This window comes from Notechis scutatus, chromosome 3 (assembly GCF_049901735.1).
Source record: "Notechis scutatus isolate UNSWTSFEM ecotype Mainland chromosome 3, rNotScu1.2, whole genome shotgun sequence".
NCBI classification, from domain to species: Eukaryota; Metazoa; Chordata; class Lepidosauria; order Squamata; family Elapidae; genus Notechis; species Notechis scutatus.
Genome location: NC_142011.1, coordinates 75,042,462 through 75,065,471, shown reverse-complemented (window position 1 = coordinate 75,065,471; position 23,010 = coordinate 75,042,462). Strand labels below are relative to the sequence as shown.

Here is a 23,010-nt window from a genome sequence, read left to right as displayed (position 1 = left end):
ATGTATACATTATTTACCTCTTGCATTTTTGTTGACTACGCAGCCTTCATGAATAACTAGAATACACCTTCACTTTTCTGTAAACTAGAAGCATCTCAAACATTATCTAAAAGTCTTCGTTGTCCTATTGTTTCTCTTATTCTTTTATTTTTCTTATATGTACCCATTTCATGTATTCACAACTATGTATACATTTATACTTATTATCTTGTAAACAATTGGCAAATCAAATAAATAAATAAATAAATAAATAAATAAATAAAAACACCCTTTCCTTTTTTTTTTTTTTTTTTAAAACAAGTTTTATTAAAAGTTTCAACAACAAACAAATCATTACATATTAAATCTTTCCCTGTCTTTCTACAATAATTTCCCCAATATTCTCATAAAACACAAACAAACACAAACAAACATAAAAAAAATCTTTTAGTAAAGTACCTTGGCCCCAGTTACCTCTCTTTGCATGGGCTAAAATAATAGCACATATCACTCTTCACATTTCTATCTTATTTAATCCATCTTAATTAAATCATTAAATTTGTATCTTTTGCCCATTCATTTATCCCTCTATCTCTTCTTATAATAAAAAAAAATTCTCCTGAAATCACTAATCAGAGTATGATGCCTTTCTATCCTCCCCTAAGTTAGTAAAATTAACATTCAGCATAACAAATACCCAATTTGGTTCTGCTTGGTACATTCTATCCACCAAAAATGTTTAAATACATTGTATCCTCCTTTCCTTCGATATTTTATTACATTTTAAAAATCAATCATTATTAAAAACTTCAACATTTTAATTTCTTATTAAATCTTAAACCATTCTAATTTACTATTTCAAATATAAATGTTACAATACCATCTTCTGTACCTTAGCAGAATCTTTCTTACAGAAAATTATATTTCATCCTTTGTCTCTAAAAAAATCCTCTTTCTCCCATCCAATTTTAAAGCTTTGAGGCTTTTCTCCGCCTTTCCCCTTTCTTTCTTCCCCCACCAATTCTTCCTACCCCCTTCTTCTTCTAACCTCTGCCTTGCTGGGATCCCTTCTCTGTTGTGTTCCCTTTTTCTCTTGTTTGTTATCATTATATTTACTTTGCATCATATTTTTCTCTTTCTCAAATGTTTTTTAGATCTTAAGTCCTTCCTTTTCCTTGCTCTCTTCCTTCCTTCTTCCTTAGATAAGTTTTGGGATTCAATGAAGATGGCGTCTTCGTCTCTTCCTTGTTGTTCTTCTTCCGTTTCCATCTGTTCCATTGTCTGTTGGTAATTGACCAGCGCCATTTCTAGAAATAGAAAAGCTTTTTCCATGCCATCTTTGCAGGCTGCTTTTGTTTGCTCATATTCATCCCTCAGGTCTTCAAAAAGGAAAGCCATTATAAATAAATCTTTTCTTTTCTTTATTCCTCTTTCTTCTTACACCAACCAAATATTCCGAGAGAAAGGCAAAGCAATCCCAAAATCCACAATCCTCAATAAATCCAAGCAAGCCAAAATTCCCTTCCTCTTCCAGGGTGGTATCAAACAAATAAAAAAAAAGAATCCAAGTCTATATTTTAAAGCCTTATTAAGATTGTATTTCTGTCCTCAAGTCTTCAAGGCATCTCCTCCAACAAGATCCAAATTTATATATTTTCTTTATCCTCTCCCTTCCGGCTTAATTCCGTCGGGAGGGAGAGTAAACTTTCCTTCAGCACCTCAAAATAGCCGCTTTTTTTCTCTTGTGGAAGAAATCATCAGAAAACCATCTTTTCCAGGAATTAAATTAGTTAAATCTCAAAGCCCTGGGTCGACCAAGAAGAACTTTCACTTTCAATAACTTTCTCTTCTTCCTCCTGCGCATACTTGCCCGGCTGTCAACTTCTTTGTGGCGGCCATTGCGGACCGCCGCTGCACGTCCTGGTAACAGGGGTTCTGCGCCAGGGAGGGGTCTGCAACATCCCCAAACCCTTCCTCCGGATCCCCTTACCTTCAGCTACCCCTGCAGGGCAGCCTTGCTCCGCACCCGTCCGGTCGGAGCCCCAAACGGCAGCGCGGCAGGATCGCGCAGCAATCCCTACCGCCGCGAAGCCGACAAACCGAAAAACCAAAACACCCCTTTCCTAAGAGGTCTGTAGGGGCGTGCATAGCGCACCAACGTGCCTACCGTCCCTGTCCTATTGTTTCTCTTATTCTTTTATTTTTCTTATATGTACCCATTTCATGTATTCACAACTATGTATACATTTATACTTATTATCTTGTAAACAATTGGCAAATCAAATAAATAAAATAAATGCAAATGCTTCGATGGTTGGTAGGCCTCACCCTACTCGATCGCGTCAGGAATGAAGAAGTGCGCAGATGGTTCAACGTCGTGCCCATCCCCACGGTCATGAGGCAGTCCCGGCTACGATGGTTCGGCCATGTGAGTCGCGCCAAGGAAGAATCCATCATCAAATCTGCGATGAAGGTGATTGTCGGAGGAGCGAGACCGCGTGGTAGACCTAAGCAACGCTGGATGGACACGATCAAGGCCGATCTAGAGATCGCGAAGGCAGACCCGACATACGTGGCAGACAGAGAGGCGTGGAAGCAGTACTCAAGGACATTAGCGGACCTCGCCAGAGCGCGAGACAAACGCTGAAGAAAAAGAAGAAGAAGAAGAAAATAAATAAATGAATCTAAACAGCATAGATCTGAGGAGAGAAAAGAATTCAATATTCAGCATTGATCCTACCAGAATCTGAATTATGTGCAGGAAATAATTCTATGAAGCTGAATATTATTATTTGAAGATTAATACAGATTGTATTAATGACTGTATTAAGTTTTGGAATAGAAAGCATTAGATAAGGCCTACTCTTAGGTGAAATACATGAGGATTTACAGCAGGGGTGTCAAACTCATGGCCTGCGGGCCGGATGTGTCATGTGCTGTCCACGCCCACCCCGGTTTAGGAGAAAAAAGTCACAATATGTCACATGATGACGACATCGTGATGCTGCGAGTTTGACACCCTTGATTTAGTCTGTTTTCAGTCTGGCTTAACAGGATTTGTTTCTCTCAAGAATACAGAAGCAGGAGAAGCAGAATTTTCAGACTATTCTGTGTTGCTTTGTCATGGTCATTCAAGTGAAGTCACTTCTGACTAATCTCAATGAAAGGATGAGAGAGGCCTAGGAATAACATAATTTTGGCTGAGCAAACATGGTTGAGTAGATCATATTCTTCCTTTTCTGCTTCTGTATTTGTTAGTGGGACACCCACTTAAAGCAATTGTCAGCATCCACCTTATGCTTATGCTTTGCTGCAGTACAGTGACAAACTGCCATGAAAGGAAAACAAGGGGAAAACCAAAGCAAGTTCTGCATCTTTTTGAGGCACTGCTTCAAGGTCACCCAGCATACCAGCTGCATACCTTCCTGTAAGATGGACTGACCCATTACAAAATCACCCTTGCCTGAACTTGACTGGTCACATGAGGTGGGCAATGGGAGGTAGCTAAGGGAGGGGAAAGTTTAACATAGGGTTTTTGGTGCGCAGTTCTCAGTTCTGGCTATACACTACTGTATTCTATACATTTGACTTCTAATAAGACCATACCTTTTTCAACAAATGGAGCCAAGAATCGTTTCTATTTAGAGGTTTAAGTGGCAGAAGGTCTGATGGAAGTTTTTAAACTATTTTATTTTCCTTCTGTAGTTTGAAAAGATCGGGGTCTTTGTTTTGGATCAGTATGTTCCTGGCATTGCAGAAAGGAATTATCCATAGGAAGTTCTGGCCTAATTTCTTGGAGGCAGTTTTTACTCAATGTGGGCAACTGGTTATTTACAAGACTGTCAAAATGCTGTGGTATATGTACATCAATGTTTTCCATTCTTCCTTAAGAGCAGTAGCCTGCTTTCCGATGAGATGTAAAATTGTGCATAATTCTATATGTCTGATTCATCAGATAAAAAAGAAGTAGCACCACCAGAGGTGCTTTTCAGTTCTACATATGGCATCCTAAATCATGCTCGTGAATCTTAAATCTGTCTTGATGTTGGAAAACATAGAACGCCAGCTGTTGGGATTAAATTCATTATTTCATTTTCCTTGGCAAATGATTTGCCTTTGTTGAGGCATACCACATTTAGCTTCATCCTATAGATAGATGATGAAATGCTGTCATGGCAAATAAGTTGCAAATACTGAATTACTGGCAAATAGGTTTAGAAAGCATGGGAAAATTCTCCCAATGAGAGTCAAGATTCTCTTATCAAATCACCTTCAACAGAACTTGAAATGTTATTCACAAGTGTGGAATGTGAGGAATGATTCCTTGAAGATAGATGCTTTTGTACTGTTTAATACAGAAATTGTAGCAGGAGAAAAATCTTTTAAGAAATCTAACTTTATTTTCTTGAATAGTTTCATTTCTTTTAAAGATAAGCCAAACAGTATAACTGATAGTTACAAGCCTATATTAATCAAGAATGCTACTACTAATACTTGTAATGTGTTGATTTGTATGTATGTTTGATGTATATTTGATCAATTTAATTGCTAGGATGGCTTCTCAAATAGCTTTTGTATTCTAGGTGCTATTAAGTGAAGTAAAAACAACCCTCCTACCAATGAATGTATTAATCACATATGATCCAACATGTACTCTCAAATGTTATATTGGTGATTTCTTATTTATCCTTTTATGGTATAAGATGGTGCTACTATGCCCCTACAACAGCCAGGACAGAATTGATGAGTAAAAAGAAAGGAAGATATCAAAACGATGGTCATCAGTCCCTTTTCCTCTAACACTTTTCTCTTAAATCATTTCATCAAATTATTTCACATTCCAGTGTGAACTGGAACGAGAAAAGAAATAGACTCAGCAGAGGTCGGTGGTGTTAAATAGGTAAAGCAGTGTAGCCTTGTTCATTGCACAAATGTTCCCAAGTTTATGGCACATTAACTTTCGAGGGCGGAGGGTTGTGTGTTTCTGTTAATCCCGAGGGAATGATACTTGCTTAAGTAGAAGGTTAATTCATACTCCATCAAGTACATAATTGTTAGGCTTTCCTTCTGGTGTTCTTGAGATGCAGTCTTATTTTCAGGCATGAAAAGAGGTGAATGCTATTGTGCATGCGGCTTGGGGGAACCTTTTAGATAAGGAGCACGGTGATTTTTCTTGTTTTATTGGCAAAAGAAGTAGCAACTGTGAAGGCACACTATGTTTTTGGAAAATAAGACCAAAGAACACTGGGCTGGAAATCTCCGTGCAATAAATATCTCAGAAATTTTCTTCTCGTGCAAAAGATAATTCTGTTTTCTGTCTTATTCTCAAGGGATGTTTGTGAATCTTTTTGAGTTTTTACTTGTAAATAGTTTAATAGGAAAGCAATTTTAATCAAAGTTTTGCATATAACATTGATGAATCAAACGCTTTATATATTAGAGATGCATTCTTCACTGCTGAAAAGGAATCCTGTCCCCCAAGGTGAGATCCTCTTCTGCCCTTTTGGTCTTCCAAAAGGACCTGAAGTCCTGGCTCTGCCAACTCCAGTGTATCATTCTGGAGGTGGTTAACCCACTAATGTGTATCTTCTCTCTTCCCCCTCATCCGTGTTAATTTTAAGCTAATTTAATATTACTATTTATTGAACTGATATTTTAATATTTTTTATCATCATCTATGTTGAATAAATAAATGTTCAACCTTCATTAAACTAGCATTCTATTACTTTTCCATCTAGTACACAACTGTGATTGCAACATGCTTATAAGTTGGACAAATATGTTTGTGGAAATCATTGTTCTTTTCTTTCCTTGCCACAAACTAAAGCAAAAACAAAAGAATTAATCCTAACAGATGTCAAGAAACATCAGCAACTTTTCTTTCTAGTTATGTGAGATTATCCTCTTTGCTGTTCCCAAAGAATTAATCCTAACAGATGTCAAGAAACATCAGCAACTTTTCTTTCTAGTTATGTGAAATTATCCTCTTTGCTGTTCCCAAACTCTAAAAAACCAAAATTCTTCATAAGATATCAAATTCCATATTCAGGAGTATAATAGAACAACACATTAAGATCCCTAAACACAGTATTTCTTCCCAAATTTCTGTAAATTTCTGTAAATATATGCCTATTAATTGGAAACCAGCACAAAACTATAACAGAACAAGACCAAATTATGTATGTTAAAAAACTGTCACATTTCTTACATTGCCAACATAATCTAATATCTACCCCAAAATAATATTTTCTGTTGAATTAATTAATTTCATTAATTTAATTAATGAACATTTCCTTATTAAATCATAAAAAGTATAGTTTTTTTTATATTTGGACTCATTGATTTTCCAAAATAGGATGTTCCAGTTCTTCCTTCCAGATCAAATAAATAGCAATTACTAACTTTCCTTTAGCTTTATAGCATTTTAAATTAAAATTAAATTGTTGATTTCCACTGAAGTGCAGTATCACTTAATGAAATTAAAATTGCAAATGGCTCATAACTGCTAAAACAGCATGATATAATACTGTTCAGTTAATATGTCTGTCTCTGTGTGTGTGTGTATAAAACACCAAGTAGAAGACAAACTCAAAAGATAGTGTTTCAAAATAATCAAAACAACCATTAAAATAAACTGGTTCAAAGTATTATTCCCTTGTTTAGAAAAAATGTTCTAATAAAAGATTAAAGATTATTTCTTTCTATTTTCAGATTTCACTATGACTTAATTTACCATGTTCCTCATCCCATTATGATTGATGCGTGGCAGATTTTCTTTCTAAATCATTTATGTTGCAGTAGACAATTTAATTCAGAAGCTGAAACACTTCAAGTTTTCACCAGAAAAATATTAATTTCTAATGTATCTAACCCAATAATGTTCAGTCAATATTTCACATTAATTTAATAGTATTTAATAAGCTTTTTAAGCAGAATCATCCAGGTATTTTGAAATTATAGATAATTCTTCATGTGTAAAAGGGTTCCTTTGGATTAGTTTGATTTGGAATTACATGGGAGATAAGCAATTTCCAGTGGATAACAAATGATGAAGAATTCAATATTCTAATATTGCTAACTATCATACTACTTTACTGCTCTAAAGATTTTAGTTATTTGTTAGGGGTCTCTACAGGCCATAAATATTGTACAGCCTATTTGAAGCACTATCCTCACATATCTTGGCAAATAATTTTAGCCTATTGCAATTATTCTATTAATGAAAGACTATGAGACATTTAATTTGCAATTCTAGAGTTGCAGCAGTACAATTCAGAGGTAAGTCCTGTTGAGGATTGCAATGTAAATAAGTTCTGGTATGCATGATGAACATGTCACTTGTGCTGTTGTTGCATATAGAAAGTGTCAGAAAGAGAAAAGATACTTATTTTTAGTATGTGTGTGTGTGTGTGTGTAAACATACATATGCATATTAAATCACAAACACACCATTTCTAGGGTGTGGACTCTGTAAAAGTACCAGATATACCCAGTTACTAAAAAGGAGAACATCTGCAAGATTGATTTCATCTGCCTGTGGAAGCTTCCATGGCATAAAATTTTTCTCTTTGTGGTCGTTCCCCCCCCCCCCGCCCATCATTTTTTTTCCGTTGGAGGAAGGATCATCTTACATTTAGTAGAGCTTTGTCAGCTGGTGACTTCTGGGGTGGCATTTAGCATTTCAATCAGGGTCACACAAATCCATTTAGTATCTCCGGGGGGGTTATGGAATTCTTAAGCTCGATATACAGTTTACGGAGTCCATTTTAGAATTTATTTTAGGAGGATAGATCTATTGAATCATTTGAGATAAAATCTAAAGTCCATTTAATTCAAGGCATAGCTTTCTGTTTATGATGTTTGACTGCCAAAGATTGCTTTAATCTTGCCTTCTACGCGGGAAATTACAATGTATATGCCTAATTGCTGCTATTTCTGTATGGCCCCCTTTTTTAGACAATACTAGCAATAATTGGGCTGTGTGGCATATGAAAAAGAATTTGCTGGAAGTCTTGGATGTTTTCCATTCGAGATCCCCACAGACCAATCCAGTCTAATCTATTGTATCCTTTCCTTAATTACAATGCACAGAACTCAGCTCTGTTAACTGTTTTGAAATTCCACAGGATAATAATTTTATTCCAACAATAAAGAATATAACAAAAAACTATTCACAGATGGAAGCTAGCTGTTGCTTGGCTACCTAGCTTTTTAATTCAGAATCTGTCCCAATGTAATAATAGCTATTCCTTCAGCTTATGAATGTTTGCTCACAACACATTGTTACATTTTGTCCATCTTTGTTAGCTCATTTTGATAATTCTGTTGGAAAAAGAATGCCTGTAGAAAAGGGTTAATATAATGGCAATCTAAAATCCATTATTAAAAGTATGCAGAACTGCAGCAAAGTGGCATTCTAATAAAAGCAGCAGACAAAATTTAGGAACAAAACCAAATAAAAACCAAACATGAATCCAGCTTAGCAAGTGCTCCAGGGGTCGCTGAGCTCATTGCATCTTGTATGCCTTAGGACTTGACATAATTCATTATGAAACAAGAAGTTTTGTTTATACTGTATGATGGAGATTGAAAATCTTCTTGGTTTGTCAAGAATTTGTGTGGATGTAGAAAGTCAGGGAGATAATCTTGAAAGAAATAAGCAAGACCCAGTATTTAAGCAAAGGGGACCGAAAAATTCCTCAAGTCCTGGGCAATGAGAGTATATACAAGCAACTGATATCCTCCCTGATTCAGTTTGTCTAGTGGTTAGGGCATCAATCTAGAAAGCTGGAGACCGTAAGTTCTAGTTCCATTTACCCACAAAAGCCCACTGGATGACCTTGGGCCAGTCATTCTTTCCAGTCCAACTCACCTCAATAATCTCACAGAATTGTTGCTGTGGGCAGATAGGATGAAGTAGATATATTGGATGTGTTCGCCACCTTTAATTATTTGTAAAAATAATAAAGGAAATAAATAAAAATATTGAGATATAAGAGGGAGGGATTAAAAAGCAAAATTGGGCTGGCAAAATTCTGTTACCCTATCAATAAAGGATAATTCTAGTGGTGTCTGCTTCTTAACCTGGTCTATTCTGAAGAACTGCCATCAACCCAGCAAATACTAGTTGCAATTAAGAAAATAGCACATTAACACCAACGAATTAAAATAATATCTAGAAAATCTAGATTCTGATGGTAAGTACAGCATTTCTTCCAGCTAAATTGCCTTAAACTTTCTTGGGCAAAGTTGGATGGGTATCAAGTGATATAGTCAGAAGCAATTATTGGAATTGCAGCCATGTTTCAGCAATTGGATTTAAAGTCATTGAGAGTCATATGTGCACACCACACAGATGGTTAAATATTGCATGAAGATGTGCTTAAGTAGCAAAACTTCAGTGATGTGTTGGCTTGTTCTAACAAATATCTACTAACAGCGTTGTTCAATGCTGAAGATTTGAAAGCAAAAAGATGCTTTAGTGCATGTGGAGACCTGTTAAAGCATAGTGTGTTTTCTCTGAAAGTCATGTTTACAGCTGCATTTTTGATAGATGTTCACTAACATAAAGAAAACCCAGTTGTAGCTGTCTAAATATATTCTAGAGCAGGCAATAGAGATAACTGACCATGTGGAGAAAGGCTTGTAAACCAACCAAGATTTACCCTAACTGTAAAGCTGACCGCTGGCTTGTTATTACAAGAGGCAAGAGTGCAAAATTTATCTCTGAGTATCATATGAAAAGATTTAGTAGCATAATCTGAATAAAAACCAGTGGCAAGTACAGGTAAGGCTACACCAGTTGGGACTGTTCAGATTAGAATGGAGAAGGGTAAACAGAAGTTTAATATAGGAATATTAAATCATAGTCATCACAGATAACATGGATACAGAGAGTGGGTATTTCTATTTCTTCCAGTACAAAAACTTGAGATTTCCAAATGGAAATAAATTTAAGAGAAAGGACCAAGAGAAGGAAAGGTTGTTTTACACACCAGACAGGCCAGTTTCTGGATTTGTTGCTAGCAGTTGTGATAGCAGATGATTTTTAAAAGGAACAGGACAGGATCATGGAATATCAATCTACCAATTAAATATTAACATTTATGTCTCTTTGTTTTTCTTAATTTATAGGCAATCTTCTTTTTTACAAGGATTCTGTTTATGGAAATGGTTAATAATCAAACTCTAAGGGAGAGTTGCAGCAACTCAAAGCTCAAAGTTATTTAAACTACAAGGATGAACTAAGATGTACACCAGAAAGCCATTGGAAATGAGCTAATTAATAGGAAAACAATAGGAATTGGAATGACCTAATAGGAACACATGCAAAAGTTGATCAATGCAAAATTAATGAACAACGAACGAATATAATCAGTATACAAGATATTCAGTGTCAAGTAAATTGATGTCTTTGAATCAAGCTCAAACTCTTTTGTAGACTACATAGGCATAGATAGGTTTTTTTCAACAGCATAGAAATTGCTGCCATTGTCCCCTTCCAGAAATTTTTTCAACTAGTCTGTGGCTCTGAGATTTCTTGGTAGCCAGACCCCTGAAGCACTAGACAGACCTGATCTTGCTTTGCTTTGCTTCGTAGGCATATCAAGGATGGCTGCCAGCTCCTGAGACAGGGGTATTAGATGAACTTCATACCCAGAAATAAAATCTGTGCATGTGTTAAAATAGAGTTTCCCATACTCAACTTTTCTGGATTTGAAGACTGGTTGGTGTGGGGGGAGAGGGCATGGTTCCACACGAGCAACAGGCAATCACGCTCCTCTTGTGCAAATGGAGCACATGCGCACGGTGTCATCTGCTGCTCGTGCAAATGGGATTACATGTGCACACATTTGCCCGCTGCTTCCGTGGCCCGGTTTCAAATGGCACATGGACTGGGGATCCCTGTATTAAAGTATATATTTATTCTTGTAGCTTACTAGTCAGTTTGGTTATAGTGGTTAAGTCGTCAGACTTTAAATGGAAGACGGGGCGTTCTAGTTCTGCCTTAAGTATAAAGCCAGTTGAGTGGCTTTGGGCCAGACACTTTTTCTCAGCCCTAAGAAGGAGGCAGTGGCAAACCACTTCTGAAAAACTTTGCCAAGAAAACATCCAGTCATCAGGTATGAACACTGACTTTTATACTGTTGTAGTCCTTATTTGATTTTAGTCCTTGTTTTTTAAAATGAGTTAAATGTAGATACTGTACATGCACATGAGCACATGTACACACACACATTTCAGAGACTCAAAATTAAATTCATTTTAATGAATTTGTGTGTGATAATTTTTAAATAGCTTGCAGTCCTCCCTGAAAGTTACAGTAATTAGACAGATTAAAAAGTATATTAAAATGGAAGGGAGAGAAGGAGACAGGGAAGGAAGGAAGGAAGGAAGGAAGGAAGGAAGGAAGGAAGGAAGGAAATATTCTATGGTATTGACAGTTTTCAGTAGGAAAGTCAAATTTAGATTAGATTATTCCTATTGGGTAGTCATATATCTCGGTATCACATTACTTAATAGCCTTCATTTAAAACTCTAGATAGTCATGTAATATAATCATAATGACAATAAAAAGAACAACTTATTAAACTCATATGCTTCCCAACTGCCAAAGGCTGTAGAATTTCCCTGCAGCCTTTCTGAGGGAATAATAAAGAAGCACTGATGATGATTTCAGAACCAGGAAAATACAGTAGTCCTATGCTTTTATTAATGGATGCAGATTTTCCTTCTGCTTCTGCTTCGAGGTTTTGCAGGATGACTACATTTAACTCATTTTAAAAAACAAGGACTAAAATCAAATAAGGACCACAACAGTATAAAAGTAGCAGAGACAGTTCAGCATCACTGCTGAGCGAGGTGAAAATAAATCCTTTCTGCATTAAGAGATATTCAGATCATTTTTGAATTTTGAAGGTTCTAATCTAAAGCACCTCAAAGCTTTTGAAAGAGGCATTTTGCAAATGAAGCAATTTGGCTTGGGAAGCTACTTCAAAAGCTGTCCCTGGCTGTGTGCAAAGCGCAGCCACTTTGCTTCCGTGGTGATGCCAGTGAAAATGTTGTTGCCTGGGCACGCAGAAGCAGGTAATTGGAGACAGATTTGCAAAAGAGCTGCTTTCATGCTTCAAAGGGGGTGTTTTGTTCATCAGCACCCTTTCCTTTGCAAAACCCTACGGTTATTCTTAGTCATAGCTGAAATTTGGCCTGCACACAATTTCTATTATGTACACTTTTCAACCACATTGTCAAGACATACGCATTGGATAGAAAGCAATGCATTCTCCCCTTCTAAACTATTTTTATTAACTGTTGCGTTAGCCCAGGGCTGTCAAACTCACAGCATTGTCACAGCATTGTCACTTGACGTATCGGGACTTTTTTCTTTTTCCTAAACCAGGTGTGGATGTGGCCAGCACATGACGCATTTGGCCCACGGGCCAGGAGTTTGACAGCCCAGGCTTAGCCATTGGTTTTATTAACAATATATCTCATGCAGCTGTACTGGTCAGCATCAACAGATGGCTTGCATATTCTTCAATTCCAATTTAAGAAAAGTTGCTTTTTAACTGGTTCCCACTTGGAATTGCAGCATCAAGAAAAAAAGTGAGAGCGTTGGCATCTTATATGACAAAACATAAAGCCTTCTATCAAAACCAACTTATAAATATTTAGACCTATAACGAAATCAAATTATGTGCCCTATAGTAAAAAAAAAAAAAAAAAAGGCCAGAAAAGCTTTTAGTGTCACTGGCTGAAAATTGAAGTCATTTGTCTAGAAATAGAAAAATAGAAATAGAAATAGAAATAGAAATAGAAATAGAAATAGAAATAGAATAGAATAGAATAGAATAGAATAGAATAGAATAGAATAGAATAGAATAGAATAGAATAGAATAGAATAGAATAGAATAGAATAGAATAGAATTCTTTATTGTCCAAGTGTGATTGGACACACAAGGAATTTGTCTTGGTGCAAATGCTCTCAGTGTACATAAAAGAAAAGATACATTCATCAAGAATCATAAGGTACAACAAACACTTAATAACAGTCATAAGGTACAATAAGCAATCAAATCATACTAGCAAACAGTCAATATAAATCATAAGGATACAAGCGACAAAGTTACAGTCATACAGTCACAAGTGGGAGGGGAGGGGTGATGAGTGATGAGAAGGTTAATACTAATAGTAGTGCGGACTTTGTAAATAGTTGAACAGTGTTGAGGGAATTACTTGTTTAGCAGAGTGATGGCGTTCAGGAAAAAAACTGTCCTTGTGTCTAGTTGTTCTGGTGTGCAGTGCTCTATAGCAGGGGTCGCCAACCTTTTGGACCTCAGGGACCATCAAACTCATAATTTTAAATCCCGTGGACCATTAAAATTCACATGGAATTTTGATTGACGGTGGCGTGCTGACGTTTTCCCGGGGTCTCTGCAGAAAGCAGCAGAGACCCTGGGAAAATCCCCCCAAAAAGTCTTCACGAAAATTCCCCACCCTGTTTCCCTACCGATTGATTATTCTTTATTTGGGATCGCAGGATACCATCTCTAGCTCCGTTCTCAGTGGGGGAGAAAGAGAGACTATTGGCTTCATGCAAGGAAAGCAGCAGAAGCAGCAGAAGTTTTTCTTTCTCTCCCCCAAACTCTGCCAGAAATTAGTCTTTGTGAGACTTGTGCTGGCACAGCCTCTGGAGCAGGATGCCTTGCAGGGTCCCAAAGACTCATTTCTGGCGGAGTTTGGGGGAGAGAAAGAAAGACTTTGCTGCTTTCCTTGAGTGCAGCCAAAAGCAAAAGAAGAAAGAAGCAGCCCGGTAGCCAGGCGAGGCGCGTGAGGTGAGTAGGGCAAGTTCTCCCCCTGCCCTTTCCCCCCTCCCCTCACTACTTCGTGTTGTTTGCAATGCAAGCGACACAAGCCTTGTGTTCCCGTGCAGCCTGGATTAATTGCTTTGGGGCTGACATTTCTCTGTGGGCCACCAACATTTTCTCGTGGACCACCAGTGGTCCCTGGCCCACTGGTTGGCGACCACTGTTCTATAGCGTCGTTTTGAGGGTAGCAGTTGAAACAGTTTATGTCCGGGATGTGAGGCGTCTGTAAATATGTTCACAGCCCTCTTTTTGACTGGTGCAGTATACAGGTCCTCGATTGAAAGCAGGTGGGTAGTAATTGTTTTTTTTTTGCAGTCCTAATTATCCCCTGAAGTCTGTGTCTGTCCTGTTGGGTTGCAGAACCAAACCAGACAGTTACAGAGGTGCAGGTGTCACTTTCTGGTGAGGATTTAACTGTGATACAAGTGAAGGAAGAGTGAGACAACAAAGGGAATAATGATATGAGCAATGTGATATGCATATTGCTGGTAATTAGGAAAAATTTAAGCAGAAATGTTCCTTTGTGTGAAATGGTATGAAACATGAGGTGTTGGCAGTCTTGCATGTTTAAGTCTGATTTCTTGATATAGAAATGAGTGCTTGTGTATATCAATGAGCAGTGATTGGTATTGTTTTCAATTCAGTGTTAATGAAAATTGCTTGATCATTTTGGACATGAGTATAATATTTATAATTGTTGGCTTTATTCTTGTGAATATAAATTTCATTGGTGCACTTTCCTATAACTTTCTGCAAGTACATGAGTTGGGAGTTGCTTCATTATTCTGGTTATTTTGGACTGAGGTTACCTTGGATTGGTAGTCCTTGTTTAGTGACTGTCTCATTTAGCAACTGATCACAGTTAGGACAATAATGAAAAAGTGACTGCAGATCTGTAAAAACAAAGGAAATCTGATTTTACCTCACCTTTACAGTAAGACCATAATCTCTGTATTTTTTAATATTGTTATATTTGTCTTTTCAATGCTGGATTATCTTTTCTTGGACAGCTATATAAATTAGTCTAATAAATAAACTAATTGTATATTACTCTCTGCAGGATTCTGCGTATAGAATTGCACAATTCTATACAAACCAAGTGGACCAATATTACTTATTCTGCACGTTTCTCATTGTTATAACATGGTTCATTTCCTAAGTCTAAAAAGGAAACATTTGAGGAAGTATTACGTTATTTAAAAGAAAAGAGGGCGAAACCCTGAAGAGTTGTAAGAAACAAATTATGTTTTGAAATTGTGATAAGGTTTTAGTGGAATGTCTAAATTTTAGTTAGAAAAGTAGGGGTCCCAAACCTTCTCTCTCAGAAATGTCTGGAATTTGAGCACCTTGGTCAAACCTTCCCCGTAGGATAGGCTACCTAGTAATTGCTATTGTTACTATTTGTTTTCCTGATGGGAGCCTCATCTGGCATCACACCTCATGTCTGGTTGTGAGAAAGTGATAGCTGTCACCAACTGGGCTTAAGTTTTGCTAGTTGTTGGAATGGGAGAAAAATAATAATAATTCTATTATACAACCTCCTGGCCATACACTGTAGAGCAGGGGTCCTCAACCACCGGGCCGCGGACCGGTACCGGTCCGTGGAGCACTCTGTACCGGGCCGCAAAGAAATTTTTTTTTTAAAAAAATGGCAGCTTTCTTCGCCTTCGGTGAATGCTGCTGGGATCGGGGATCAAGGACACAAATGAAAGAAGGGGAGGGAGGAAGCAACCAAAGCCTGTCCTGCTCTCCGGCTCAGTGGCTTCGGCCTCCCGCCTCGTTCCTTCTCAGTCGCTCTCTCGCTGCTCCACCAGCTCAGGAACAAACTGCTTCAAAGAAGCCGGGGGTGGCTTTTCCTGTCACGCAGCTCCTCCGAAGCGCCCATTTACCCCACCCGCCCGCCCGCGGTTCAATTCAGTGCCCCGTTCTGCCTGTCTGGTTGTTTGGGAGCAGCTTCAGCTGAGAATAATAACTATTCGCCTCTTTTTATCAGCCGAGGCTGCTCCGAAATGAAGAAGGCAGGCAGGCAGGCAGAATGGAGCACTGTGGATTGAACCGCGCGTGGGTGGGTGGGGTGGGGGTAAACGGGCGCTCGGAGGAGCTGCGGCGACAGAAAAGCCACCACCCCGGCTTCTTTGAAGCAGTTTCTTCCTGGGCTGGTGGAGCAGCGCGAGAGAGCAACTGAGAGAGGAACGAGGCAGACACCTGAAGGGAGGGAGGGAGACACCTGAGGGATGGGGCTGAGGGAGGCAGGGCCGAGGCGCTCCTGAACTTGGTGGTTTGCTGGCAGACGTTTTATTACCCGACTAGGTAACAACATCAGATGTTACCTAGTCAGGTAATGAAAGGTCTGCAAGCAAACCACCAAACTCGACTCTTCCCACCCCCACCCACCTTTGAAAAAGTGTTTGTGCTTGAAACTGGTCCCTGGTACAAAAAGGTTGGGGACCACTGCTGTAGAGTCATTTGACTAGAGGTTTGAGCCCTTCCTCTCTTCCCCACTCATGGGTAAATCAAACTTGCAAGAAATCATCCAAGTCAAAGTTTCTTTAGAAAATTGTTTTTTCTGCAGTCCTAATTATCCTCTGAAGTCTGTGTCCTGTTGGGTTGCAGAACCAAACCAGACAGTTACAGAGGTGCAGGTGTCACTTTCTGGTGAGGATTTAACTGTGATACAAGTGAAGGAAGAGTGAGACAACAAAGGGAATAATGATATGAGCAATGTGATATGCATATTGCTGGTAATTAGGAAAATTTAAGCAGAAATGTTCCTTTGTGTGAAATGGTATGAAACATGAGGTGTTGGCAGTCTTGCATGTTTAAGTCTGATTTCTTGATATAGAAATGAGTGCTTGTGTATATCAATGAGCAGTGATTGGTATTGTTTTCAATTCAGTGTTAATGAAAATTGCTTGATCATTTTGGACATGAGTATAATATTTATAATTGTTGGCTTTATTCTTGTGAATATAAATTTCATTGGTGCACTTTCCTATAACTTTCTGCAAGTACATGAGTTGGGAGTTGCTTCATTATTCTGGTTATTTTGGACTGAGGTTACCTTGGATTGGTAGTCCTTGTTTAGTGACTGTCTCATTTAGCAACTGATCACAGTTAGGACAATAATGAAAAAGTGACTGCAGATCTGTAAAAACAAAGGAAAGCTGATTTTACCTCACCTTTACAGTAAGATCATAATCTCTGTATTTTTAATATTGTTATATTTGTCTTTTCAATGCTGGATTATCTTTTCTTGGACAGCTATATAAATTAGTCTAATAAATAAACTAATTGTATATTACTCTCTGCAGGATTCTGCGTATAGAATTGCACAATTCTATACAAACCAAGTGGACCAATATTACTTATTCTGCACGTTTCTCATTGTTATAACATGGTTCATTTCCTAAGTCTAAAAGGAAACATTTGAGGAAGTATTACGTTATTTAAAAGAAAAGAGGGCGAAACCCTGAAGAGTTGTAAGAAACAAATTATGTTTTGAAATTGTGATAAGGTTTTAGTGGAATGTCTAAATTTTAGTTAGAAAAGTAGGGGTCCCAAACCTTCTCTCTCAGAAATGTCTGGAATTTGAGCACCTTGGTCAAACCTTCCCGTAGGATAGGCTACCTAGTAATTGCTATTGTTACTATTTGTTTTCCTGATGGGAGCCTCATCTGGCATCACACCTCATGTCTGGTTGTGAGAAAGTGATAGCTGTCACCAACTGGGCTTAAGTTTTGCTAGTTGTTGGAATGGGAGAAAATAATAATAATTCTATTATACAACCTCCTGGCCATACACTGTAGAGCAGGGGTCCTCAACCACCGGGCATGGACCGGTCACCGGTCCGTGGAGCACTCTGTACCGGGCCGCAAAGATATTTTTTTAAAAAATGGCAGCTTTCTTCGCCTTCAGTGAATGCTGCTGGGATCGGGATCAAGGACACAAATGAAAGAAGGGGAGGGAGGAAGCAACCAAAGCCTGTCCTGCTCTCCGGCTCAGCAGCTTCGGCTTCCTCCCGCCTCGTTCCTTTCTCAGTCGCTCTTCGCTGCTCCACCAGCTCAGGAACAAACTGCTTCAAGAAGCCGGGGGTGGCTTTCCTGTCACGCAGCTCCTCCGAAGCGCCCATTTACCCCACCCGCCCGCCGCGGTTCAATTCAGTGCCCCGCTCTGCCTGTCTGGTTGTTTGGGAGCAGCTTCAGCTGAGAATAATAACTATTCGCCTCTTTTATCAGCCGAGGCTGCTCCGAAACGAAGAAGGCAGGCAGGCAGGCAGAACGGAGCACTGTGGATTGAACCGCGCGTGGGTGGGTGGGGTGGGGGTAAACGGGCGCTCGGAGGAGCTGCGGCGACAGGAAAAGCCACCACCCCGGCTTCTTTGAAGCAGTTTCTTCCTGGGCTGGTGGAGCAGCGAGAGAGCAACTGAGAGAGGAACGAGGCAGACACCTGAGGGAGGGAGGGAGACACCTGAGGGATGGGGCTGAGGGAGGCAGGGCCGAGGCGCTCTGAACTTGGTGGTTTGCTGGCAGACGCGTTTATTACCCGACTAGGTAACAACATCAGATGTTACCTAGTCAGGTAATGAAAGGTCTGCAAGCAAACCACCAAACTCGACTCTTCCCACCCCCACCCACCCCTCCTTGAAAAAGTGTTTGTGCTTGAAACTGGTCCCTGGTACAAAAAGGTTGGGGACCACTGCTGTAGAGTCATTTGACTAGAGGTTTGAGCCCTTCCTCTCTTCCCCACTCATGGGTAAATCAAACTTGCAAGAAATCATCCAAGTCAAAGTTTCTTTAGAAAAAAAAGATATGCACAGTATAAAAAGCTCTTTGCAACTTTGACTGCCCAAATTTCAAGGACTTAATAATGAAGGGAAGCAATTCCAGATTGTTTAGATTGTGAGAGAAAACAGCACCTTGATTAAAAGAAAATGCCACAGGTAATGTAATGCTCCAAGTAGACCACAAGATGCCAGCGATTTACTGCAAGTCTTCCATCAGTTGATACGTTGGAGAATTCCAAATTAATACATCAATTCCAAGAATTTTTCCCATAGGAAAATTCATGCACAGATTAAAGCCGATACTAAATAATAATAATGTATTTAGGTCTTTATAAGAAAGAAGAAAAATGTCAAAAAACAGTTCTGCACTAAAACATTCTCCTTATTCCTGTAGAGAAGGAATAATCCTGTTCCTTGGAAACAGTCTAAGCCTAACACTGCTGCCTCTCTTCTTACCATGGTCCACCCTATTTATGCCAAAGTTCTCCCATCTGTAAAAAGAACAGGTTTTTTCCCTAACAGAGGGAAATTGACTATTTCATGTCAAATGATCTCTTCTTCTAGAAGATGTGGATTGTCTGAGCCTCTCTGATGTGTGGCAGCATGGAAAATGCAGGCACACCATCAACATTTATTTATTTATTTATTTATTTATTTATCCAGAAGGAAGGCGGCATTGAATTTAAGATCACTTTCATCAAAAGATGGGGTTATCTTTTTAATTAAATACAGAATTTGGTAGTTACTTGAAATAACTCAAATGGTGGACTATCATTTAGCCTACTTGCCTTTAAAAATGACTAACACATGAAACATGTTGACTTTACAATATTCTGACTTCATCCAAGAGAGTAAGGGGATTCTAATACTAAACTTTTGTTTATATGTTGTGTATGATAGAATTATTTTTTGAAACATTTATTTCCCCTTTACAGAAACCGAAACAAAAGGACTGGCATCCTCCCGGAGGCTTTATTTTGGGACTTTGGGCTCTAATTATCATGGTCTTCTTTAAAACCTATGGAATGAAGCACATGAAGCACATCTTTTAGAGCTTCAAAGCAACCAAGTTCGAACCGTGAATGTCTCCCTACCAGAAAATATTTGAATGGATAATGTTGTGAGCTTGTTTGCTTGAAATATTTTGTCACGTTTTGTTCTATCTCTTAAAATGAACTTTGATTTTTTTTAAAAAAAAAACCCTTATTTTTTCTTTTTTAAAACATAACATAATTTCATAAAAGCGTTGAAGTTATTCTACTTGGAATTTTCTACCTGCAAGAATCCGCTGGTGGAAAAACGAATCTCTACTGGGTACAAACAAGGCTACTTTGAAAGAAAACAAACATGATTTCAGTTAAGAAACATCTTTCTTTCAAGATCACCGCAACTCTACAATACAAGGAAGCACTATGAAAGTTACCATGAAGACAGACTTTAGGTGGGGGAAAAAAACTACAAAGTGGCACCGCTACTATCTTAGAAAACTTGTTTCTTGTCCTTCTTTCTGTCTGAAATGACACTGTCTGAAATGACTGTGTATTATTATTTTTCATTATTTAGAACAGTTGATGAGTAGCCTTTATTTCCGTAATAGCCAGGCAAGAATCTTTTGTTATGGAAAAGAACGGTTAGATCAAATAGTGGGAGGGAATAGATAAATGCAGAGGAAACTCTGTAGACAATTTATTAAAATATTTTAAAATCAATGAACATCTTCTAAGCTCTACTGAAAAATAGTCGTGTCTATTATTATTTATAAAAAATAGTTCCCTTGTCATTGAAGCAAAGGTTTAGACAATATGCTGAACCTTGAGATGTCTTCTTATTGATATATACTTAAGTCACTTTGCAGATTTTTGTTGTATGTATTGAATATCTGCTCAACAGAAACAAAAATACTCTCAGGGAATATTGATTAGCACTGTTTAAATTCAGCCTGTTAGATTAAACCTTTGCCTGCAGCTGTTACCGTGTTTCTCATATAATAAGGCCGGGTCTTTTTTTTTTTTTTTTTGAGCCCCGAAAAAATGGCTAGGCCGTCTTTTCGGGGGTGACTTAATTCCCCCCCCCCTTGCATCTTCGGGTGGGCGGGCAGCGATGGCTTGGATGTTGACCTCGGCATTGGTGGGACACTTCATATTGGGGTCAACACAGGCAGCACCATATCCGGGTGTGCAACAAAAGTACTTCCTAATGGCAAGCCCCCCACACCTTTCCCCCCCATTTCACATGTTTTAATATGGGCCTTAATTTGGGGGGAGGGGCTTAATTTCATTTCATGCCTATAAAACATGCTGGGACTTCCTATTGGGGAAGGCCGTATTTTTGGAGAAACGGTATATTTCTTGGATTGCATGACTCATTCAAATTTACAACCAATAGTCAATTCATCAGTTCTTTAGCAAATATGCACTTAGATTTTCCACATCAGTCCACTAGCCTGGTGGATCCAGATTACATTCAAAAGCCATGGGCAAAAAACATGTTTAATATAGCTTTAGACTGAGCTATATGTTCGTGTACATACAATTCCTGAGGTAGTGTGTTCATGGAGGACGTTGTAGGGAAATATTTTTGAGGGGATTATATTAAATCATTTAAATCAAACTTGCACATATGTGTACTTTTTTCTTTTTTACTTCAGATACAAAAACCTGGGTAACATACCATATAGAACAGGGGTGTCCAACCTTGACAACTTTAAGACTTGTGGACTTCAACTCCCAGAATTCCTCAGCCAGCAAAGCTGGCTGAGGAATTCTGGGAGTTGAAGTCCACAAGTCTTAAAGTTGTCAAGGTTGGACACCCCTGATATAGAACATTGTTTCTCAACCTTGGCAGCTTCAAAATATGTGGACTTCTGGAATTCCCCAGCCAGCAAGGGGAATTCTGGGAGTTGAAGACCACACGTCTTCAAACAGTCAATGTTGAGAAACATCGTAGACCAGGGGTGTCAAAGTCACATCACAGCAGCTAAACATGATGTATCGGAATTTTATTTCCCTTTGCTAAACCGGGCATGGGCGTGGCCAGTGCATGACGCATCCAGCCACAGGCCGCAAGTTTGATAGCCCTGACATAGTCTAAGATATATTGCTACAAGCTCTGCATTATGGTGAGTATAATTCTCCATGTAGGGTATTCTGTTTCATAAACACAAAACATTGACCTGTATGAGGAGTGAAATCATTTTGTGCATTTCAGATTTCACTTCATACATAATTAGTTGGGTTTATATAATATTGTTGAATGAATTAGAAGCAAAGAGAATCTGTAGATTAATTATATAAAGTAAGACCAATATTGCTAAATTTGAATTGATTGATAGTCCTCTTGTCACAAAAGACCATTTTTTTAAATAAGAATACTTCTCTTATCTAGCAAAACAGCAATGATTAGTCTGTTAAAATTTTGTTTATTGATTGTTGAGATTGTTATTGATTGATTGTTGAGATTCAGTACTTCAGGACAAAACAACCTTAAAGTTTATAATTTATATGATGAGTCCATTTTTACCTTCAGGAAGATCAGTTAAGAATAAATAATCTTTTAAGTGTTTCCAAAAATGTGTGTGTGAATGCAAATATTAAAAACATACTATTTGTATCTCTACATGGAATTTGTAGAACTTGAACATAACTTTCTTCAATGAGATGCATCACAGATATCTACTTTACTTTTAAATTTTTTAATTCTCAATTTTTGACATTTTAAAAATCTAATAACAGCTTTGTGCGTGGATATTGTGAAAATGGTAAACTCAATAGAACCCTGCTGGAATTAAGCAGTGATGTCCTACTTCATAGGCTTCTTGTTCAACCTAAAATGTGTCCAGCTCAGTAAAACCAGTAATTGGGGAGGGGGGGGGGTGTGGCAGGGAGGCAAGTCTGCGGGAACACAGGAACATGAGTTATAGGCCAAGATAATTTGCTTAGAGAAAGGAGACTGTTTAGTAAACCCAATGTATGAACCAGGGAAAGTAGTAAAGCTGATTAACAGAGGGGAGGAAAACAATTAGATTGAAATGCCGCAATTCATGTTCCATAACTCAAAGTAAAATTCTTTCTGCCCAAAGAATGGAAGGCAATTGGACTGTAACAGTCCCTGTATTTTCTGATGCTTCCAGGAAAAATCTTTGGAACACTTTAGAGACATAATGCAAATACTGTTACAAGCAAGAATTTCATGATTCATGATATCATGATTCTGGACTATGTTAACAGAATCCTATTGTTTATTCTTGGGAAATTTATATTGACTGTATTACCCATGCTATGTTGAACAAAATTAAAAAGAATTGAATTCTAGAAACTCCTTTTTTCCTTTCAATTCATTTCTGAGCAAGTTAGCTCTTTGTAATTAATTTCAGATAGTCTT

General features: G+C 38.2%; 1 protein-coding gene across 7 annotated transcripts in view; it reads left to right on the top strand.

Moving 5' to 3' along the window:
* The window catches only part of PIGK (phosphatidylinositol glycan anchor biosynthesis class K), a 131,124-nt gene that overhangs the window by 84,496 nt on the left and 23,618 nt on the right, over window positions 1-23,010 (top strand). For 2 of the 7 annotated variants that reach the window (XM_087960494.1, XM_087960489.1), the window contains one exon: window positions 19,566-21,240. The exons of the other annotated variants lie outside the window; for them this stretch is intronic. In XM_087960494.1, the coding sequence (XP_087816620.1) occupies window positions 19,566-19,626 (61 nt within the window). In that variant the 3' untranslated portion in view covers window positions 19,627-21,240. Of the gene's footprint in view, window positions 1-19,565; window positions 21,241-23,010 lie in introns of those variants that run through there. 7 annotated transcript variants of the gene reach the window in all.